The sequence below is a fragment of the Engystomops pustulosus genome, chromosome 6 (genome assembly GCF_040894005.1).
Source record: "Engystomops pustulosus chromosome 6, aEngPut4.maternal, whole genome shotgun sequence".
Taxonomy (NCBI): Eukaryota; Metazoa; Chordata; class Amphibia; order Anura; family Leptodactylidae; genus Engystomops; species Engystomops pustulosus.
The window spans coordinates 29,145,293-29,166,152 of record NC_092416.1 but is presented as its reverse complement, the minus strand read 5'-3'; the positions used below and the strand labels follow the sequence as shown (position 1 = coordinate 29,166,152).

Below are 20,860 nucleotides of genomic sequence, written 5' to 3'. Positions count from 1 at the left end.
CCGCGCATGCGCAGAACTGGTGTCGGCGCCGAAGGGCTGGTTGTGCGTGTGTGACCGGGACACGGCGGAGAGAGAGAGAGCGCGAGCGCGCGGCGCAGAGAGACCGAGCAAATTCGGAGCGATCGCCATAACCTGCACCCCAATGCTGGGCTCCGCGGCCCGACTCCCCCTACCTCCGTCTGCATGAGCCGGGACACCGAGCCAGCATGGTCCGGGAAACCAGGCACCTGTGGGTGGGGAACTTACCCGAGAACGTGCGAGATGACAAGATTATCGAGCATTTCAAACGGTGAGTGGCCGCGACGTGGCGGAGGATCCACCGAGATCACAGCCGAGGCTGGAGAGGGCGCCCTACCGGCTGTAGCCTGACCCTACCGGCAGCTCTGACAGGATTTACCTCAGATACCGGGCTACACCGAATGTACCGGCACTGCCTGCCAGGATTTACCGCCTATGTGCTGCACTGCATCCACACAGCCCTGCTGAGAGGATCTACCACCATTGCCTGGCTGTACCCCTCATGTGCAACAATTACCTCAGACCCCAAACCTCACTACCTGCGCCCATTGTGTGGATAGGATTTATGGTGGATATCCTGCTGTTCCCCGGTTGTGCGGTGGTATTGATGCTCTGGATGAAGTGCTGGTCCACACATCATTGTACAGGACGCATCGTGGTGTCTGTGATGTACTGAATATTTACCATGGAGGGGATTCAACTTCTCCCCTGTCTCTGTGGCTTTGACCCATGTTGATACTCAATTCCCTGTTTTTTTTTCTGATGGTTATTTGTCTGCCTGTGACTGGACCTGATGTTGCCCTACTGCCTGTGGTGGTTGCGTGACTGGACCCAATGTCGCCCTCCTTGTGGCGGTTGCATGACTGGACCCGACGTTGCCCTGCCTGTGGAGGTTGCATGACTGGACCTGGCGTTGCCGTACTGCCTGTGGCGCTTGCGTGACTGGACCCGACGTTGCCGTACTGCCTGTGGCGCTTGCGTGACTGGACCCGACGTTGCCGTACTGCCTGTGGCGCTTGCGTGACTGGACCCGACGTTGCCGTACTGCCTGTGGCGCTTGCGTGACTGGACCCGACGTTGCCGTACTGCCTGTGGCGCTTGCGTGACTGGACCCGACGTTGCCGTACTGCCTGTGGCGCTTGCGTGACTGGACCCGACGTTGCCGTACTGCCTGTGGCGCTTGCGTGACTGGACCCGACGTTGCCGTACTGCCTGTGGCGCTTGCGTGACTGGACCCGACGTTGCCGTACTGCCTGTGGCGCTTGCGTGACTGGACCCGACGTTGCCGTACTGCCTGTGGCGCTTGCGTGACTGGACCCGACGTTGCCGTACTGCCTGTGGCGCTTGCGTGACTGGACCCGACGTTGCCGTACTGCCTGTGGCGCTTGCGTGACTGGACCTGGCGTTGCCGTACTGCCTGTGGCGCTTGCGTGACTGGACCCGACGTTGCCGTACTGCCTGTGGCGCTTGCGTGACTGGACCCGACGTTGCCGTACTGCCTGTGGCGCTTGCGTGACTGGACCTAAAATCCTGCATGTTTCCCAATGTCTAACTGGACCCTACTTTGCTGTTCTCTCGTGTTACATGACTGGTCCCCTTGCTATAAACCCTGTACATGACTTGGATTAATGGTTTTGAGCTATCTCCTCCCTGGCAGCTATGTGGCGAGTTGTTCTCATCATTCCTGCTGGTTCCCATGGTTGTCATTTGTGGCCTGGCTTGTCCTGCTCATCTTTTCCGTGGGTTTATTGACCGGTCTCCTCTGCCTTTCCTTGACTACTCAGTTGTACCCAATAATCCCATTGATGAGTGTGGTGATGCCTGTCACGGGGGGCCGCTGCTCCATCACCAACGTCTCGCACCTTTCATGGTTTATTGCTTTCTGTATGTAGAATTGCTGCAGGGAGAGATCCAGATGCTATGTTCATGGATATGACGCTGGCTGTATGTATTTTTCCTCTTGGAGGTCTCTTTCTATTTTTGTGCTACGTCCTGTGTGTGAGAACATGGGCGGCACGGCTGCACGGATCTGTGGCACGTGCAGAATTTTCTTGTTTCCTGGATCTGTAGGTCCCTGGTCTTGCACATCCATTGCTCACTGTGTTGGCTGGTTTCAGTTTTGCAGACATTATGCCTCATTTTTGTCTTGGTTTGTGTAACCTCAGTGTATATGTAATATCACAGTTATGTAGCAGCTATAGTGCCCCATCCTGAGGATGCAGATGCTTGTATTGTTTGCGATTTAGTTCTTGAACTGTTGAATTATTAAATATTTTATTTTCTTCCCTTGGAGGGGGAGGGGAGCTCCCCCATTCACAATAGCGAATAGTCCCAGATTTTGTGGGAACCTTAGGCTAGTATTCAGCTCTGTCTGTGGAATAGACAGGCAGTCCCTATAATTTGGGGGGGGGGGGTGCGGGGGGAGGAGAGTAATATAACCAGTGCCCTTGTTGCTCCCACGGACAAAAACAATAACCAAATGTCTTGTTGTACAGTGGGGGAGGGAAGCTGTGATCTCTGTAGCCTTGTATGGATAATTCCCAGCAGTGACCTCCCTGCTCCCACCCATAACATCCACAGTGATGGGTTCTGCAGACCCAGGATCTCCTTTAAAATGGCGTCTGGCACCTTTTTTGGCTTGCTGAAAACAGCAAAGACCCCGAGTGTCTACGATCCGGGCACAAGTTTGTGTACTCAGAACCTTCCCTCTACTACGCCATATTCCTTCCCAGCCTCTCCCTCGGTCTCTGCAGTGAGATTTGTATGCCAGGAAGGGCTCCTCTCGCCCCCTTCAGCCCCAGGTTATTTTTGGAGCCCCTGAGATTAATCTGACATTTTGTACTCGGCAGGATCGAGCAAATAAAGCCTCTTGTGTTGCTAGGATTTTCACAGCGACTAGAAAAGGGCTTTAAATATTGTGCCCAAAGTTACCATGGAGATGTTGCTAAGAGATGCAGCGAGGGAGGGATTTAGATGGCAAAATTCACAATAAGCGTCTCTTATGTAGATCAGGGCATCTGCCGTGTTTATACGCCATGGAGCGGCTGTGATTTCTAATAGTAGTGATTTTTACATTGAGTCCGAGTAGAGAATCGTGTCCTGCATCCAAAATACAAATCTGAGCCACAGAACTGATGCAGACACTTCTCCAGACGTCTTTTAGCTTATTACCATTCTGAATTTAGTTTTTTTTGTTATATATGCTCCATGTTCCCACCCATCCCCCCACCCTGGTGTAGATATGTGAGGCTTTGCTTACATAAAATCCCCTTTTGGAGAGCACTGGCTCTCCATGGGACATGTGCATCCTTGTGCTGTGAAATGCAGGGATTTCTTATCATTTAGAAATCCGGGTGTTTTTTTTTTTTTTTTTTTTTTAAATCTGCATTGTCCTTGGGAATGTGTAAACAGCAGTTTGCTATTGTATAGGGTGGGAATGGCTTTTATTGTCCAATATCTGCAGTTACTGAGCCTTTTGTTGCGTAAATGCCCTTCCCTTGTATATTTTACATCTGAATTGCTCCCTGATTGCTTCAATGCTATGTTTACTGTTATTTCCCACGTGTTAAATACCCTTTGGGAAATAAAACTATTTGATTTGTTGGCGCTTGAAAAGCAACTATTACTGCTCAAGCCTAGTATGTAACCATGAATCCTAAAATACTACTCCGAGTTTTTCATCTGATGTATTGTCTATACACTGTTTGGTTACTCCTAGTTTTGGTTCATTACATTTAAATCCTCTGCTAAAAATAAGTGCAGTATATCCTGGAGCTATTCCCGTGCATTGTGTGTGTGTGTGAACAATACCAAGTGCAGATTCAAACGGGATCTTTGAATGCAGCTCACAGCATAAACATCAGTGTATTATTCTGGAAAGAATCTGCTGGCCCGACACGCTCGTACACTGCAGCTTGCTGGAGGAAGCATATTGAGTAATTGGTTTTATGGAGCTTCTTGATCGAGCTGCTCTGACATTAATTTTGCAACCATCGTTTTCTGAGTAACTAATGTTTAAGTCACTGGACATACGCACATAACAGCGATAGGAGGATTGTCAGAACGTAGGGGTCACAGTGTGGTTTCATGTTGGTTTCCCCATTTAACCATCATCGTCCAGCTTCTTTCTAGCCATTGCTTTAGGTCAGTTTTATCTGGCTCAGGTTATCTGGGCTATTGGTTAATAATTATGCAAGTATGTTGTTTTAAGTGCACATGCCTGTTTAGTGACTCACCCCCTTTGTTGGCCTGTTGTCACTCAAGGACAAATTCTAGAACATGATTTTCTAAAATCGGCAGTCTAGCTTGTTATGTCACATGATGTGGTTATAGATTTACACTGGAAATGGGCAGGGTTTCTTTTTTTTTCTTTTTTTTTTTTGGATTCCTGCATTTGGATACAAAGAGCAACATTGTTGCTATTACAAAGACCTATTGCATGTATTCTTTACGTTATATCGCTTAATGTGTTACAATTAGGACCTTAGACTTTTTCCTGGTTCTATTATCTCATAGTTATTTGTTTGTTTTGCTCTTTTAACTCTCTTTTTCTGATCAGAGGTATTTTTGTGTTGTACTTAATTTCATTGTTGATTGATAAAGGCCTAAATATTTAAGTAGTATTTATAAAATAGTTTTTTTTTCTACATGAACACTACCTGATCGCAAAATATGTTCAGTTTATGAAACCATTGAACTTGTCTTGTACTATTTTGACTGTACATTTGTTTACGCTTAGAACCTTATATTTTAATGCCAAAATACTCGAAGTACGGATTCCCTAAAGGGGTTTTCCCAGAATAACTTTTGACCTCTCCATGGCAAAAGTCTGAGGGGAGCCCCTAATCATGAGAACCAGTTTCTGTGAGTCCCTTTTTGTAGTAAAGGACTGCAGTGTGGGAGGCATATCTCCTCTCTATTCATCTTTGTAGTAATGCTGAAATGTGTGAAGCTGAGTACAGCAAGATATACTCGATAGATATACAAGATATATTCTGGACACCTGTTCTCCTGATCAGTGGCTTCCCATTGGTTGGACCCCCATGGATCACTCATTTATGACGATTAACAATCTTAAGGCTCAGCCATGGACCTTATTTAAAAAAAAAAAAAGCACTCAGTAAAATCTTTCTGTGCATGCTAAATAATAGGCAAAAAGAAGACTTCAATTTCCAAAATGTATGTGAACAAAGCGCATGGCAACCCCCTTCCTGTCCCTGGCAAATCGTTATTGCTTAGAAATAGATTTCTCAATGCCTGAGAGGCAGCATTTCCATTTTAAGTAAAAGTAGTCCGTCCTTGTCAATGATTCATTTAGACAATGCATTCTGTTCTGTTTCTCCTTGTAAGTGTTTCAGTCTGGGGCTGGGTCCACGGTACCCTGTGGTTATTTGTCATTGTGTTATAACCTTAGACTATAAATCGTGCTTCCCCCTCCAAAATTCAACAAGATAGAGATTTGCACAAAGGTAGAACGTTGGAAGCCACAATTGTGGCTAATTTTTTCTGATGATTTATTCACTTGTGCTGCTTTTGAAATATAAATCCTTTTTACTTTGCTTTAAATTCCTGGTGTGATGAATGCGAGGAGTATTATAGAAATGCATCTTGCTGCTCATACCTGGTAGATTTCCAGGGAAGATATTGATAGTCACACTGACCTAGTCAGATCAGCTTTTGTACAATGTACATGTATTGTAACCCGGTTCTATGGTAATGTGACATTCAGGATTCTAGCTGGGGTTCTTATTTCTTTTGTTCCTTGCACAATAGGGGCCATATGTACATAACTGGGTGTTTGCCTTGTTTGCAATCGCTGCAGGTTTGTATCTGCAAGCATTTCTGGCATTGGTAAGTGATTGTATCATGTGGAGTGGCATCTTGATTATTCTCTAAAAGCAACGTCTTGCTTACTATCTAGGTGAAGTTGATTTGTTGAGACTTAATGCCCCATTCTCATAAGTTCTAGCAAGTTTGGGCACGAAACACCAGGGTGTGGTTTTTGTTTTCTACCCTGCTTACATAAGGTGTTTGACTTGCCAGGTGCAAGAACCGACTACTGAAAGTTTTTAGCTACCAGTAAGCCTTTAGGCTGAAATGTTCCCTTTTCAATAGAGGTTATCGTCTGCGCAGGTTAAGACTTGCATGAAGAAAGAACATGGTTTATTATTGGGAAGCTCTTGGTCCATTTCAAATGTGTATTTGTTAAAATCTAGGGACAGTACCAAGACTCTTTCTGCATAATAAAAATGCTATTTGTGTGCAAAGGTTATTATGGGGTGATGTACAAATAGGAACATGCAAAAGCCTTCTATTTATAGTTATGGACTAACGTTTTCTGATGTCCCCTCTCCCCCATTTTTCTCCTTTTCTTTCCTTGTTCTGCAGATATGGACGAGTTGAAAGTGTCAAAATTTTACCTAAGCGTGGATCTGATGGAGGTGTGGCAGCGTTTGTGGATTTTGTGGATATTAAAAGTGCTCAGAAAGCACACAATGCTGTCAACAAAATGGGGGACCGAGACCTACGGACGGATTATAACGAACCGGGCACCATTCCGGGAGCTGCCCGTGTTTTGGATGAGACAGTTTCCATAACATCTCGTAGTAGAGAGGTTTCTGCTTTCAGAGGAGGTGGTGGTGGGCCCACTTACGGACCCCCACAATCACTTCATGCACGGGAAGGACGTTATGAGCGGAGACTTGATGGGTAAGTTGTAAGGTTTCTCTAGGCAGGTATTTTGTATTTAATATGGTGAGAGAAAAAAACACAAAACTCTTAGGTTCCCCCTGATGGATTTAAAATTTTGGGAAATCTGTATACTACCTCTTGGGTTTGGAAATATGTGATTCTTATCCTAATGGCTGGGACCCGGTGGATTTGTAAGGGAGTCTACGTGCAGCTGGCTGGATGTATGTCCTGACTTTCGTTAGTCGGAAGTATGGCGTTTATTCCCATGGATTACCCTCCCTACGGGAATAGTGCTGCTGTCTGTGTGGATGTATCCATGGAGTTACATAGGTCCACTGGTGTGTGGTGTACAGTGAAATCTTTCAGCTGGTGGAATTGACCTTGGACATGGATTGTTAATCACTGGGACATATCTTCTAACCACTCTGGATTGTGTATTAATCTGAATGGAGATAGTTTGAGAAGACTGAAGACTGCTCGCACAGGATTTACATGGATAAAGCTTGGAATTATTACATTACATGGCAATACAAAACTACATTACATGGAATGTTATCTGGCATATGATGGATTCTTCCTGAACTTTGGACTCCAAAGAGATGGTCGAAGTGTGGATGGTGTTATACTAAAATGCATTTTGAGAAACAAAAAGAAACAAGAAAAGAAACCATATACATGTGGCCCAAGGATATATCCAGTATGGATGTCTATATAGTACCCATATGAATTACAACCTTTCCTGGACTTCAGTGGATATAGTTTCCCAGAAAACAGCAGCTGCCATGGGACATGTTTTTTCCCCTCCTTTTTTTTTTTTACTCAAAAACCCACAGTGGATAACTTTGATCCAAGTCGGGGAGATGGAGAAGGATAATCCCTCCCCTCCCCAATTGGACACGTTCCTCTGCGGATTGCTCCCTATTTTTATACATACATTTTTTTTTTTACTTTTTTTTCTTTTTTGGTTTGCCTTTTTTTTTTTTTTTGCTTGGTTCATCAAAAGTATCACTTGAAACCCATGCCCTTTTGCCTCATTAAGAAGGTGGATGTACCCTAAAAAGGGACCAAATTGGGGAAGTTATGTACTCAAATCACTCCCTAGATTTAATTGGGATTGTAGGTCGTGTTTCCTCACTTGGAAAAGGTTGGTATGTGCTGCCCTGTATATATTCCGCCCCTCTCCTAACCCAAAGTCATCCTTTTATTTCCACTAACCCCTTTAGAACTTAGCACTAATAGATTCATCAACAGCTTGTTAGTGTTTAGACTTCTGAGCCTTACAACTTTGCTTCCTCCTCTTCTTCCTTTTTCTCTATTACTATCCTAGCAATTGTTTTGATGTGTCTGTCATATCTAGAGCTTTATGTGATGGCACTTTTATCAGAAGTTCTGCTTTTCCCAAGGCTCTACATTGAAAATATGTTGTCACGTTCATTTTCTCAAAGCCCTTTCACCAGTGCAGTGTTGAAGACAACCCACTACAGGCGGTCCCCTACTTAAGGACACCTGACTTACAGACAACCCATAGTTACAGACAGACCCCTCTGACCTCTGGTGAAGCTCTCTGAATGCTTTACTATAGTACCAGACTGCAATAATCAGCTGTAAGGTGTCTGTAATGAAGCTTTATGGATAATTCTTGGTCCCATTATAGCAAAAAATGTTTAAACTCCAATTGTCACTGGGGCCAAATTTTTTATTTTTTTTTGTCTGGATCTACAATGATAAAATATACAGTTTCGACTTGCATACAAATTCAACTTAAGAACAAAATTCTGGACCCTATCTTGTACGTAACCCGGGGACTTGCCTGTATACAAATTATGTGTTTTATAGTAGGATTGTGCTAGACCCATGGGGAATCCTTTAATCAACATTTCTAATATGATTATAACCTTCCAGGTTAGGAGATGCAAGTTAGGCTGATCTAACCAAGATAATTATTGAAGAGCCATCTCTTTTACTACATATTGTTCAATGATTGATTGATTTATTTTTTTACCAACAAATAGAAGAATTACCAGATGTTTGAACAGAAGAGACAAAAGGGAGATCTAGGCGCTGCGGGATAGGAAGGCAACGTTATAGGCAGTTTAGTGCCCGCAAATAACGTGGCAGAATGAAATGTCCTGTAGTAGAGACGCAAACTGTTAAAAAGCGATTTGCTCACTGATCTTTGTCATATGGTGATTGTAATTTATTTTATCCCACGGAAACCCTGAACATCTCTTCTTAGATGTGCAGAACTTTTTTTTTTTTTTGGGGAGATTTCTGGACTAAGATGAATTTAATAATAATGTTAATTTTACTACTACTACATTTTAGTCACTGTAAGACTAAGGCTACATTCACACGAACGTATGGGGGACGTATATACGGCCGACGTATATACGGCCGATATACGTCCCCCATACACTTCTATGGGCGCACGGCACCCTACGGGAGCGGTACGGTGCAGCACACGTGCGGCACCGTACCGTTCCGTTCCCGGGAAAAAGATAGGACCTGTCCTATCTTTTCCCGTAATACGGGGCCGTGTGCCATAGGTCGCTATGGAGAGGGGCGGGGGTGAGCTGCGCTCACCTCCTCCTCCTCTCCCCGTACACTGCCGTTGCCCGCTACGGTACGGTACGGGCGGGCAACGGCAGTGTGAATATAGCCTAACTGCTTGGAAAAGACACAAGACTATATTCTTAGTATAGTCAAAGGTCAAAAGACATGCAAAACAGAAAGGCGGTTTGTGAGCAGCTAGCTTACACACAGCGAAACCTTCAGACTAGCGTAGTAATTATAATATTTGGATAGTGCTTCAGCTAAATGTTGGATGATAATTTACTGGCCTCAGGGCCTTCCCACACATGGGCCCTATTATTGACTTAGTATTTTAGTAGTTGGCATTATGTATTTGAATGCATGAAATGCTTTATTTTTTTTCAAGCTTTTCTTGTGATGGGAGATTGATTGGTTCCTCCCTCTTTTTTTATTTTTCCCTTTGATCACAGGGCTTCTGAAACAAGGGAGCGTACTTATGAACATAGTGCCTATGGACACCATGAACGTGGGACTGGAGGGTTCGAACGGACACGACACTATGATCAGGATTACTATAGAGACCAACGTGACCGGACCTTACAACATGGAATATACTATAATTCTCGACGGAGTCCAAGCCGTTTTGATGCCCATGATCCACGTTATGAATCTAGGACCCGGGAGCAGTTTACATTACCCAGTGTAGTGCACAGGGATATTTACAGAAATGATATTTCAAGGGAGGTACGAGGCAGACGGCCTGAACGGAACTACCAGCATAGTAGGAGTCGCTCACCTCACTCGTCCCAGTCAAGGAACCAATCCCCACAAAGGCTCGCCAGCCAAGCTTCTAGGCCCGCCAGGTCACCCAGCGGCAGTGGCTCACGGAGTAGATCGTCTAGTAGTGATTCTCTCAGCAGCAGCAGTAGTACCAGTAGTGACAGGTAGGTCTCACTGCAGTGCTGCTTGAAAAGAGCGACTTCATTGGCATTTTATCTCATTACTGGATTTAATGGCCTTTCATCTTGTCACTTAGTAAGTTTTAAAGCAAATTTCCACCCAAACCTGATAAATGTCCATATAATGGTAAATCAGATGTTCGTGTGATGGCCGGATTTTTAATTATGTAGAGCTTTTTGGTTTTCTTGCAGAGGTTTTTGTTTATGTCCTATGATGTAGAAAAATGACAACAGGAGTCTAGAAAATATTTGTACATTGCCACAGTTATAGTCTATAGGGTTAAGAAAAGGTCTGCAATGCTGCTAGGTTGTGGAGAAGATGGCAGTTCCATCTCCTAGGCAGCTGGTTTCAGATCTCCCTTTTAAGAGAAAAAATATCCTTACCAAGTCCTGTCTCTAGTTATATACAACTCATAAGAGTACAGCTTTCAATAAATGTGTCCTGGCCCCTCTTGAACCTCTTTGCCAGGCCTACCGTGGTTTGAAGGGCTTTATTTTCTGAAATGTCTAGTAGAGCCAAACTTAACGGGACTGTACCAAGATAGCAAGTTGAGTATCCAACTGCTGGAATGCCACCAATCTCAAGAAAAGGGACCCCTATGAGTGTCCTGCTACTCCATTCAATTTTGTCAGAAATTAATGAGCATTGCAATCGGCTACCTCTGCCACTCATTTAAATACCGAATGACATTGCAGTAGATACCCAAGTCCAGTAATTTCAATCAGATAACTTCAAGGCTCCACCTTTACTGTTTCAGGACTGTTCCTGTCAAAAAGGTAAAACATTCCAGTTAAATAAATACTACATAAAGCAAAAGAATAAATATGAATAAATTTGCAGGGCAGTATGTAGCTACGTGAGTTTTGGTATGTTCTCTTAATTTAATGGCCATTTATAAATTTGGGTGGAAATGGCTTTAAAGTCAGAAAAGATTTGCCACTGGATAAGCCATTCTCAATAACTTTTTAATTGGAACATATTTTATCGCGTTATTGGCAACCCAATGGGAATTCCTGTTGCATCTTGAGTGGATAGATTGAACATCATCTGATAATTTTTCTACCATTCAGAGATTATGTGCAGGTTTTCTTCAAAAACTTGTTGTGTTCTGCAAGTGAAGTTGTTGCATTAATCGATGAGACTAAAGCTTCAGTTTTAGTGACTTCTATTTGGATGAATTGGATGGTTACAGACATTTCTGCAACAACTCCACTCTGTGTAAGTAAACCAGAAGTACAAGAAGCAAACAGTTACAGGTTTTTAACATCCTAAACTTTTTCTCCCCATTGGTGAGGATAGAGCATTGATGATTTGGAGGCTCAAAGACATACTGTGGCTAAAACTGGTTTATCCCTAGTTCTGCGGTTAGTGATGAAATGCACAATTGTCTTGATGCATGTCATTCTCTGTGTTTGATGACATTGAGCCAGATAAAATCCCATATCTTACGTGGTTATGATGCACCAGTGCGCATCCAATCACCTAGTGGTCTGTTTGCAGCCCAGTCCTGTTGGATTGAAGGGGGCTGAGATGCTATACTAAGCACAGCTGCTTGCTATAGTCTATGACTGTGTGCTTGAAAAGAAGTGAAAAGGCCACAATGCTTGTCCAAACGCTGCTGTCCCTTTAAACCATCTGACCCTTTGCATTCTGCACGATCTGATATCTATAAAGTGTAATCCTACAAGGCAGAATGTAATGCGGCCCACTCGACCATAAGCTGCACAACACCTGCTCTCATACACGTCGTGTTGGGCTGCTCAAAGAGAAATGTTTTTCCAGTTGCCGCTGAATGTCTTGGAAATGGCAGAGATTCTCTTTTTTTCTGTGGAAACTTTGCATTTATTTTCTGTGTTGTTGGTTAGTATGATGGGGGTTGGGAAAAGATCAGCAAATGTTTATTCAGAACTTATCATTTCTGAGGATCTCTAATGCAATTGATTTTATTGCTCCTGTTTAGTTCGCTAAAACTAACCCCTGGGAGTGTCTCTTTCTGAGAAGTTTACTCCTATCCATAGCATGCGATCTAGCTGAACAATCTGTCACATGATGTAGTCTTCCATAGGTGTTTTACTAAAGCTAAATAAATTAAGATCCCTTAGTATGTAACAATTTATATGTCTGCTTATAGTGATCAATTGTGAAATGTGCAAAATATTTTTGTTCAGCCTTTTGACTATATGGCCGTCGGTTAACCTGATTCAATGCATTAGTATGTTTCTGCTCATTCAAAAGGAACCTGTTATGGGCCTTATCACCTGTCAACCTTAACATTCCCTTTCTTATGTAAATGTCTATTTTCCTTCAAATAGAAATTCAATGCACATGAGATGAAGAGTCACATGTTGTCCAGAATTAGCCATGCTGCAGATGCTGCTATATAGTCTCTATGGCCAAGCTTTTGGTGCCATTTTCAAGATTCTTCAAAAATATTTTCTGTTGTAGAACTGGAGCTATGGACAGTTTCATAATCTGCAATTGGACCTTTATCTTTAGCGCAGCTGAATCTGAGGCTCCAGTGTGTGTTGAAAGCTAATAATATTGTCTTTAAAATGTTGCCAGAAGCATGTGTCTAGGTTCTGTATGGTCCAAGATAGCGACACATCTTGTGATGCATCGCATCCAGCTTCTCGGCCAGGCTTATCTGTAGGCAAAGAAGGCTGTCTTCAGCATATTTGCATGTATAATTGTAGATCATTTTTCTTTGTTGTAGTTACATAATTGTTAACGCAAGAGGGAATGTTAAACTAGAATGTTCTAAAACATTTTTTTAAGTGAAAATGTTGATGACTGGTTCCCTTTAAAAGAAAAAGAATATTAACAATCAAAAAAACAGACTCTAATGAGTCTGAGGGGCTACCATATCCCTTCTGTGACTTAACAAGGCCATGGATGACAAATATAATAAGATTACCACAGTCACATTCCCTGGATCTATGATTGTGATGGTAGATTTCCTTTTACGTGACGAGGTTTCTTTGTGTATCCGCATGCAGTGGGGATCCTTGAAAATTAAGTTCTTTTAGTGCAGTAACATACAAAGTGTGATAAAATGATAGAACGTGCCGTATTATTTTTAGTTCCTCTTCTTGTCCTGAGCCACAAAAAATGCAGGAAGCCGGAGGCGTGTGCTTTCTGCTATCGGCTCTGTGAAGTGTGTCCTCTGTGCGTGGGAATGAACCACAACTGCGGTCCAGAGTGTGTGCACTGTGTATCCAGTGTCTAGTGTGCAGCCACTGGGAATGAGAGGGAGAGGTGGTCGCAGAGCGGAGGATGGGGCTCCTTGTTTGTATGTCTGCAGCCAGTCTGCACTGGAATAATCCAGTTTCATTTGGCTGAATGCCACCTCCCAGGCCTGAGCACATTGCACTTCCTCATCCTGGCAGCATGGAGCATGGGGGAGGGTGAAGCTCTCATTAATGCAAAGTGTGAACTGCTTTGCAATTAACCCGGATATGTTACAAAAAGCCCAGGGAGGGGATTATGCTTAGTCATTTATAATGTGTACTCCCCCCCCCCCCCCTGGATTTACATAGCACATCACACTGTTGATGCTTTTGCTGTGTGGACAAATTCTTCACTCCTACAGCAGATATAACATCCGTGCTAGATCTGTTGTAGTCAATGCTCCCCTCCAATGACCCCTTGATATTCAACTATACAGAATCTGTTTTGTGTGCTGCGTTTTTTTTTATACTGTTTACTAGCTATTGCTATCGTTATGTGAGGTTTAATAATAAATAATATTCTTTATATCGTGTCAAATTCCCTAGCGCTTTACAAATCAGAGGGGACATATACGGGCTATATACGGATATATGTTGGCGCAATAAAAAAAAAAATTAACTTTTATACTTTCTTTCCCACCCATGCTCCATATGGGTGAAGACACACATGGCGTTTTTGGGCCGTTTTTACTAAGTGCGTTTTCAGATCGTTAAAAACGCATGCGTTAAAAAACGCATCAGTTTTTTAAAAACGCATGCGTTTTTGAAAACGCATGCGTTTTTGTCCGTTTTTCATTGCGCAATTTCGGAAAAACGGACAAAAACGCATGCGTTTTCAAAAAACGCACACGTTTTTTAAAAACGGATGCGTTTTTTAACGCATGCGTTTTTAACGATCTGAAAACGCACTTAGTAAAAACGGCCCAAAAACGGCCCAAAAACGCCATGTGTGTCTTCACCCTATGCCGGCGTTCTGCTGTGAATGAAGCCGGAGTAGTGCACCCTGGCTTAAATGCACGGCTGCAAGTCTGATGATCCGCGGGTGTGGATCATAAGGCCGCGGTCACACGTACCGCTAGACGTCCGTTCATAACGCGACGCTAGCGCACAGGGGGAGGTCCTTGGCCCGAACGCACATGCGTTTCCAGAGAAACGTATGCGATCGGCTTAACAATCGCATGCATTTCCCTGGAAACGCATGTGCGTTCGGGCCGAGGACCTCCCCCTGTGCGTTAGCGTCTCTTTATGACGGACGCCTAGCGGTACGTGTGACCGCGGCCTTATGGGTGAGAATCACTTAATTGGGAGATGCTGCTCCGCTCCTTTTTTTCACTCCGCTCCTAGACGGCAAAAACTGCATCTGAAAAAAATAAACGTGTGGACACACTCTTAGGCCGGCGCCACACAGGGCGCTTTGTCTGCGCTTGCAAACGCAGACAAAGTCACGCCCACCGGGGCGGGCCTCGGCCCGATCGCATCGGCGTTTCTATGGAAACGCCTGCGATCGAGAACGAGCCGCCGGTGTTTTGCGTTAATTTGCGCCGATGCGATCGGGCCGAGGCCCGCCCCGGTGGGCGCGACTTTGTCTGCGTTTGCAAGCGCAGACAAAGCGCCCTGTGTGGCGCCGGCCTTAGGGTGAAGACACACGTGGCGTTTTTGGGCCGTTTTTAGTTAGCGCGTTTTCAAATCGTTAAAAACGCATGCGTTTTGAATTAAGATAATTGGTCAAACCTGTCACAAACGTCCTAAAAATGCCAAGTGTGTCTTCACCCTCAGGGTGAAGACACACATGGAGTTTTTGGGCCGTTTTTGGGCCAAGTGCGTTTTCAGATCGTTAAAAACCGCATCCGTTTTTAAAAACGCATCCGTTTTTAAAAACGCATGCGGTTTTTAATTGCGCAATTTCGGAAAACCGGACAAAAACGCATGCATTTTTAACTATCTGAAAACGCACTTAGTAAAAACGGCCCAAAAACGCCATGTGTGTCTTCACCCTTAGGCGTTTTGTTTGCATCTAATGCATGCGTTTTCAAACCGCTGAAGAGGAGATTTGACTAATTACATTGTTGTCAACATTGTGTTTACAAAACACAAGTGTTAACACATTGTTAACACATGCATTAACAAAACATTCGTAAACGCGATGTGGACACCAATGTTATTAGGCAAATCTCCTTCAGCTGTTTGAAAAAGCATGCATTAAACGCAAACAAAATACAACGTCTGACCGCAGCCTTAGGCTGGAGTTTCGAGTTAACCCGAAACACCGGCGGCTCGTTCCCGATCGGTGGGCACGACTTTGTCTGTGTTTGCAAGCGCAGACAAAGCGCCACGTGTGGCTCCGGCCTTAGGGCTCATTCACACGCCCCTTTGTGGGGATGTATATGCGGTCCCATAGACAGCAATGGCGGCCCGGCGGCGGTACGGTGCCACACGCTTGTGGCACCATTCCACACCATACACCGGGAAAAGCCGTGTGTGCGGCTGTGCGCTGCTGTTTTTTTTTGGAAGGGGGAGGGGTCACCTCCTCCTCTCCAGCGCACCGTGGTGTAACATGTGGTGTTTTGAATCCGTTTTTAAGCATGCGTTTTCAGTCGGTTAAAAACTGCATGCCTTTTTGATCGTGTTTGTCCGTTTTAAGATTATTGGGAAAACGGCCAAAAACGCATACGTTTTTTAACGGACTGCTTAAAAATGGCCTCAAAATGGCAAGTGTGCCACCACCCTTAGGGTCCCAAATTGGAGTGACAGGTCCTATTTAAGCCCTCATGCATTTCTAAGGGCACATACATACTGCTGTGGTTTCCATGGCCCCATGTGGGGATGTATATGCGGTCCCATAGATAGCAATGGCGGCCTGGCGGCGGGCAGGAATAGTACCTGCTCTGAGTTTTGTGTCTATGGCAGTTCTTTCTGTGGTCATTGGCGCTTGAGTGGACCACACTCGCTGTTGTTGCACGTGTCCATTGTTTGTGTTTTTTGAGCCTAAAAGCACTCGGACAGAACTGTGACTTATTGATAGTCTGTTGTGCTTTGCACGTTCACATTGTTTTATTCAGGCTATGTACACGCTTACATTGCGTTTTGAAATGCAATTTCAACAGATGAGGTGAGGAGGTTTGCCTAAATATGCTGTTAACATTTGCATAACACAGTGTGTTACAAAATGCTACTGTTAACCTATTATCATCTTATGCATTAACATCAAAATCAAGGGTTATTCCCATATGGGCATTCACATTTATTTTAATTAATTTTTCCTATGTGAACATTTCTTCAATTTGATGTTATTAAAAAATATGTTCCCATGTGAAGATAATTTCTCATAAATGTAGCCATGTTGTCCATGAGGCAGCGTTTGTAGTGTACATCGTGGCAGTGTCTGCTAGCGTTATCAGAGGTTTCCGATAACACTTGCCGTGTAACATTGCTGCATCTGTTGTAGCTTCCAGTGCCGTTTTTACAGGTGACAGGTCCTCTTTAACTGTATCGTATTGTAAATGCAACTAGGCAAATCTCTTCTCCTCAGCTGTTGTAATGCTGTTGAAAACGCAATGTAAACCCAACCAAAATGCATCGTGTGAACACAGCCTAGGCTGGTGCCACACGCACTGCATTGTCTGCGTTTGAAAACGCAAACATAGACAAAGCTGCAGCCATCGGGGCGGGCCACGGCCTGATCACATCGGCGTTACACCGGTGGTTCATTCCCGATCGCAGGCATCTCCATAGAAACGCCAATGCGATCGGGCCGCGGCCCGCCCCAGTGGGTGCGGCTTTGTCTGCGCTTGCGTTTGCAAACGCAGACAAAGCGGTACGTTTGTCATCAGCCTTAGTCTTTTTATCTGATCCTTTAGGAGAAAAAAACCCCATAGCTTTCGCATCTCTGATCTGAAGCCATTGGGTGAGGGTGCATTCACATGTTGCTTTTACCACTTGAATTTCAAAATGCAATGAAACGACTGAAGAGATTTGCCTAATGAAATAATTGTTAAGTTTGCGTCTTTTAAGGTGCGTTAATGGTTGCATTTTGTAAACGCAAATGTTAACATCAATTCAATTAGGCAAATCTCTCTTCAGCTGTTTCATAGCATTTTCATTGCATTGCCCGCACGTGTGTCACTTTGAGTTGAAAATGCACGACGTTAGGACACAGTCCCAGTGTGGTGAGTTTTTCATGCATGCGTTTCAAGGAAAATCAGTTGATAAACATGAGAGATTGGGGGCCAATGATTCCAATAGAAATGGAGTCATAACAAATTCAGCATGAAATTCAGAGTTTTGAGGATGTTGGAGAAGTTGGTTTTTTGTTCAACTATAAATGTGAATTCTTGTTGGAAATTATTTTTGGAAAAATAAGACATCCCATGAAAATAAGACCTAGTGCCTCTTTAGGAGCAAAAATTAATATAAGACGCTGTCTAATTTTCAGGGAAACATGGGTACATAGCTGCGTATACACACAACGGTTGTATTGCATCTGCTAGGCTGGATCTTATTACACAATCTCCTAGCAAACATTTGACCTCTGCACAGTTTGCTTTTCATTGTTCAACAATTACAGATCACCAGTGATAAGCACGCAGACTATTAAATGCAAATGTGTAAACCTGAAAGACCGGCCTTATTTGTCCAGAAACCAGTCCCCACCTACCATTCTTCCCTGCTGCCTGTCAGCCTGTTTGCCCTAGTTCCTCCTGAGTGTGGGTGATATCTCTGGGGCTGCCTGAACTTTTGTCCTCCAAGTTTTTTGAAGCTCAGGAAATTACTAAGAGAGCAACTTATTCCTGAAAATCCCATTCAACCCTTTGCAACAACCTTAACTAGATATTTGTTTGTTCAGTTGTCATAGTGCAGCTTTTCTTGGTTAATGGGTATCACAACTACTTCAAATATCTGTTTACCTGCACATCTTTATTTCCTGGTTTGCAATGTGTGCATCAACCTACAGAGCTGAATGCAGATGGACACACATACATACCCAGTGTCTATCCCCTCAAGTTGGTTTATGCATAGTCATTCTCTGCAGTGAGCAGACATCAATGTAAAGATGTTATATTTGTGGTCTTTAAAGTAAGAATTCCTGGGATAATATGTATAAAGGGCCCACAGCAGGAATAGGCTACTTTTACTGATCACTTCTACCAAATGATGTAGCAGTGTGCTTAATAGGGAATTCACTGATTTTAGGCTTATCTGATTTTATCTGGTTCAGTACAGGCGGTCCCCTACATAAGAACACCTGACTTACATATGACCCCTAGTTACAAACGGACCTCTGGATGTTGGTAATTTACTGTACTTTAGCCTAAGGCTACAATAAACAGCTATACCAGTTATTAAAGGTGTCTGCAATTAAGATTTATTGTTAATCCTGGTTCTAATGACAATCCAACATTTTTAAAATGCAATTGTCACAGAGACCAAAAAAATTTTGGCTGGGGGTTACAATGATAAAGTACACAGTTCCGACTTGCATACAAATTCAACTTAAGAACAAACCTACAGACCCCATCTTGTATGTAACCCGGGGACTGCCTGTATTTATAAAGGTGCCCTAGTGTCTCTCTTAAAGGAAATCTACCATCAGAACCGAGCATGATAAACCAGGGACACTTACACTTATGGTTATTTTTTAATTGTTATCCCTGGCCTCCTTCCTTCTAAAATCATCTTCTAAAATTATGACGTTGAGTCCGAGGGTCTACCCTAGTTCCTCTAAGTTGAAAAGGATGGAGGCGATGGATAATAAATATAAGAAAAATACCACAGTACAATGCCTATGAGTAAGTTCCCCTGGTTTATCATGCTTGATTTTGATAGATTTCCTTTAAGTGTTTAGGTTCATTTTGTGTTACATATCATCTGCTTTCTGTGTGGATCTATTTGTAAATATCTTTCCCAATTGCTGTTCAGTTATGAATAAATCCGTTGCTGAGCTGATGCCTCTTCAGCTTGTCATCGGAGCTGAGCCGGCATCTTTGAAACAAGCGATGTCAGCCGTTGAAGTGTTCAACCTTTTGAATGCCTCTGCTTTGTTGATCGTTGCAATGGCAGCCCTGAGGTCAAATCAGGGCCCCAGGGCTGTACATCGTAAGAGCTTATGAGATCCTGTCACACATACAGGATCTCTTTGTCATCCCATGCATGACAGGTCTAATACTGAATTCTGTCTGGTTAGCAGTATTTCTGACGCACAGACTTTTTTGGCAGAAGACCAAGCCCCTTTTTTTGAGCTAGTCGTAGGAGAGCCAGAAAACTTTATAAACGTGGTGCAGGCAGTTTTTTTAGTGCAAACTACGACAAAATTCTGTCGTGGACACATTAATAAATCTCCCCACAGTGTTTTGGATTTTGTACTAAATTGGCTGCTGGCTACCGATCTCACGTGTTTCCCTGCCCCCGCGTGTTTGCATTAGGTTTGTAAACGCCACATGTGAACGCACTCTGAAAGCTCAACTCAGTGATGGCTATTGCCGATGGACTTCTCATGGGAATGCAATCTCAGTTTGACTGTGTCCCATGCGTTTTCAATTGGGAAAGGGCAGTCAGATGCTGCCAGACACCTCTGTGGGTAGCTTAGCTCCCCAGATTTTATGTCCTTTCTTAAGCCTAATGTGTATGACCACCTCTTGGCTAGCATGGGGCTCTGCCGTCTTTCCCCCCCACCCATCACAGTTTTATGACATCTTATTATGTAGTAAGTCTTCTGGGATTAATTTCTCTGCATGGGTCTAGTCAGGCTTCAGGATTACAACCAGTAACCTATATCCCATTGACTGTGCTCATCCTTACCTTAGCTAATGAAGGCAGTAATGTGATTAAGTGAGAGCAGCAGACTCGGCCATGGTGTGATCCGCTCAGACTTATTTCACAGCGAATGGAAGAAACCTACACAACTGGCATCTGTAAGGCTGGCCGTACACACTAGATGGCTAGTGTCCAAATGACTCCTTATAGATTTACATCGGAACATATTCACATTGGAATCGTTTCCTTTCTGTGACTTGTAATGTTGGCGGTTTAGAGGTTTTATAGTCCTGTCACCGCGTAATCGAAACCATTATTCAGGGCACAGGGCTTCGTCATTTGGATTTCTTTTCACACCTAATTTTTTTTTTTTTTTTTTAAGTTATTTTTGAAGTTGAGATTACAGACTTGTTTAATCACCAGCACAAATCTGGTTTTCCAAAAAACATGGAAGAGTTTGCTACATTGAATGACATCATCTTAAATAAGCCAAATTTTGTATGGGTCATTATCCTGTGATGTTGGTAATTGTGGTCAGTGGAAGCGAAGGCCTCCTGCATGTTAAGCTGTGGAGTAATGTCCAGACATCTATTTATATAAATATTTAAAATGTGTTGTGTAGAGATAGAGAAAAAACGGGGTCAAAGAGTGAGACGCGCTACATCCAAAGTGTATTGTTGATT

General features: G+C 43.6%; 1 protein-coding gene across 5 annotated transcripts in view; it reads left to right on the top strand.

Annotated features, from left to right (window-relative positions):
* SPEN (spen family transcriptional repressor) overlaps positions 1-20,860 on the top strand; it is a 40,011-nt gene continuing 19,151 nt past the window's right edge. For 3 of the 5 annotated variants that reach the window (XM_072155306.1, XM_072155307.1, XM_072155305.1), the window contains exons 1-3: positions 1-289; positions 6,406-6,726; positions 9,711-10,184. In XM_072155306.1, the coding sequence (XP_072011407.1) occupies positions 207-289; positions 6,406-6,726; positions 9,711-10,184 (878 nt within the window). In that variant the 5' untranslated portion in view covers positions 1-206. Of the gene's footprint in view, positions 290-6,405; positions 6,727-7,695; positions 7,853-9,710; positions 10,185-20,860 lie in introns of those variants that run through there. The other 2 variants (XM_072155309.1, XM_072155308.1) reach the window with 2 other exon arrangements.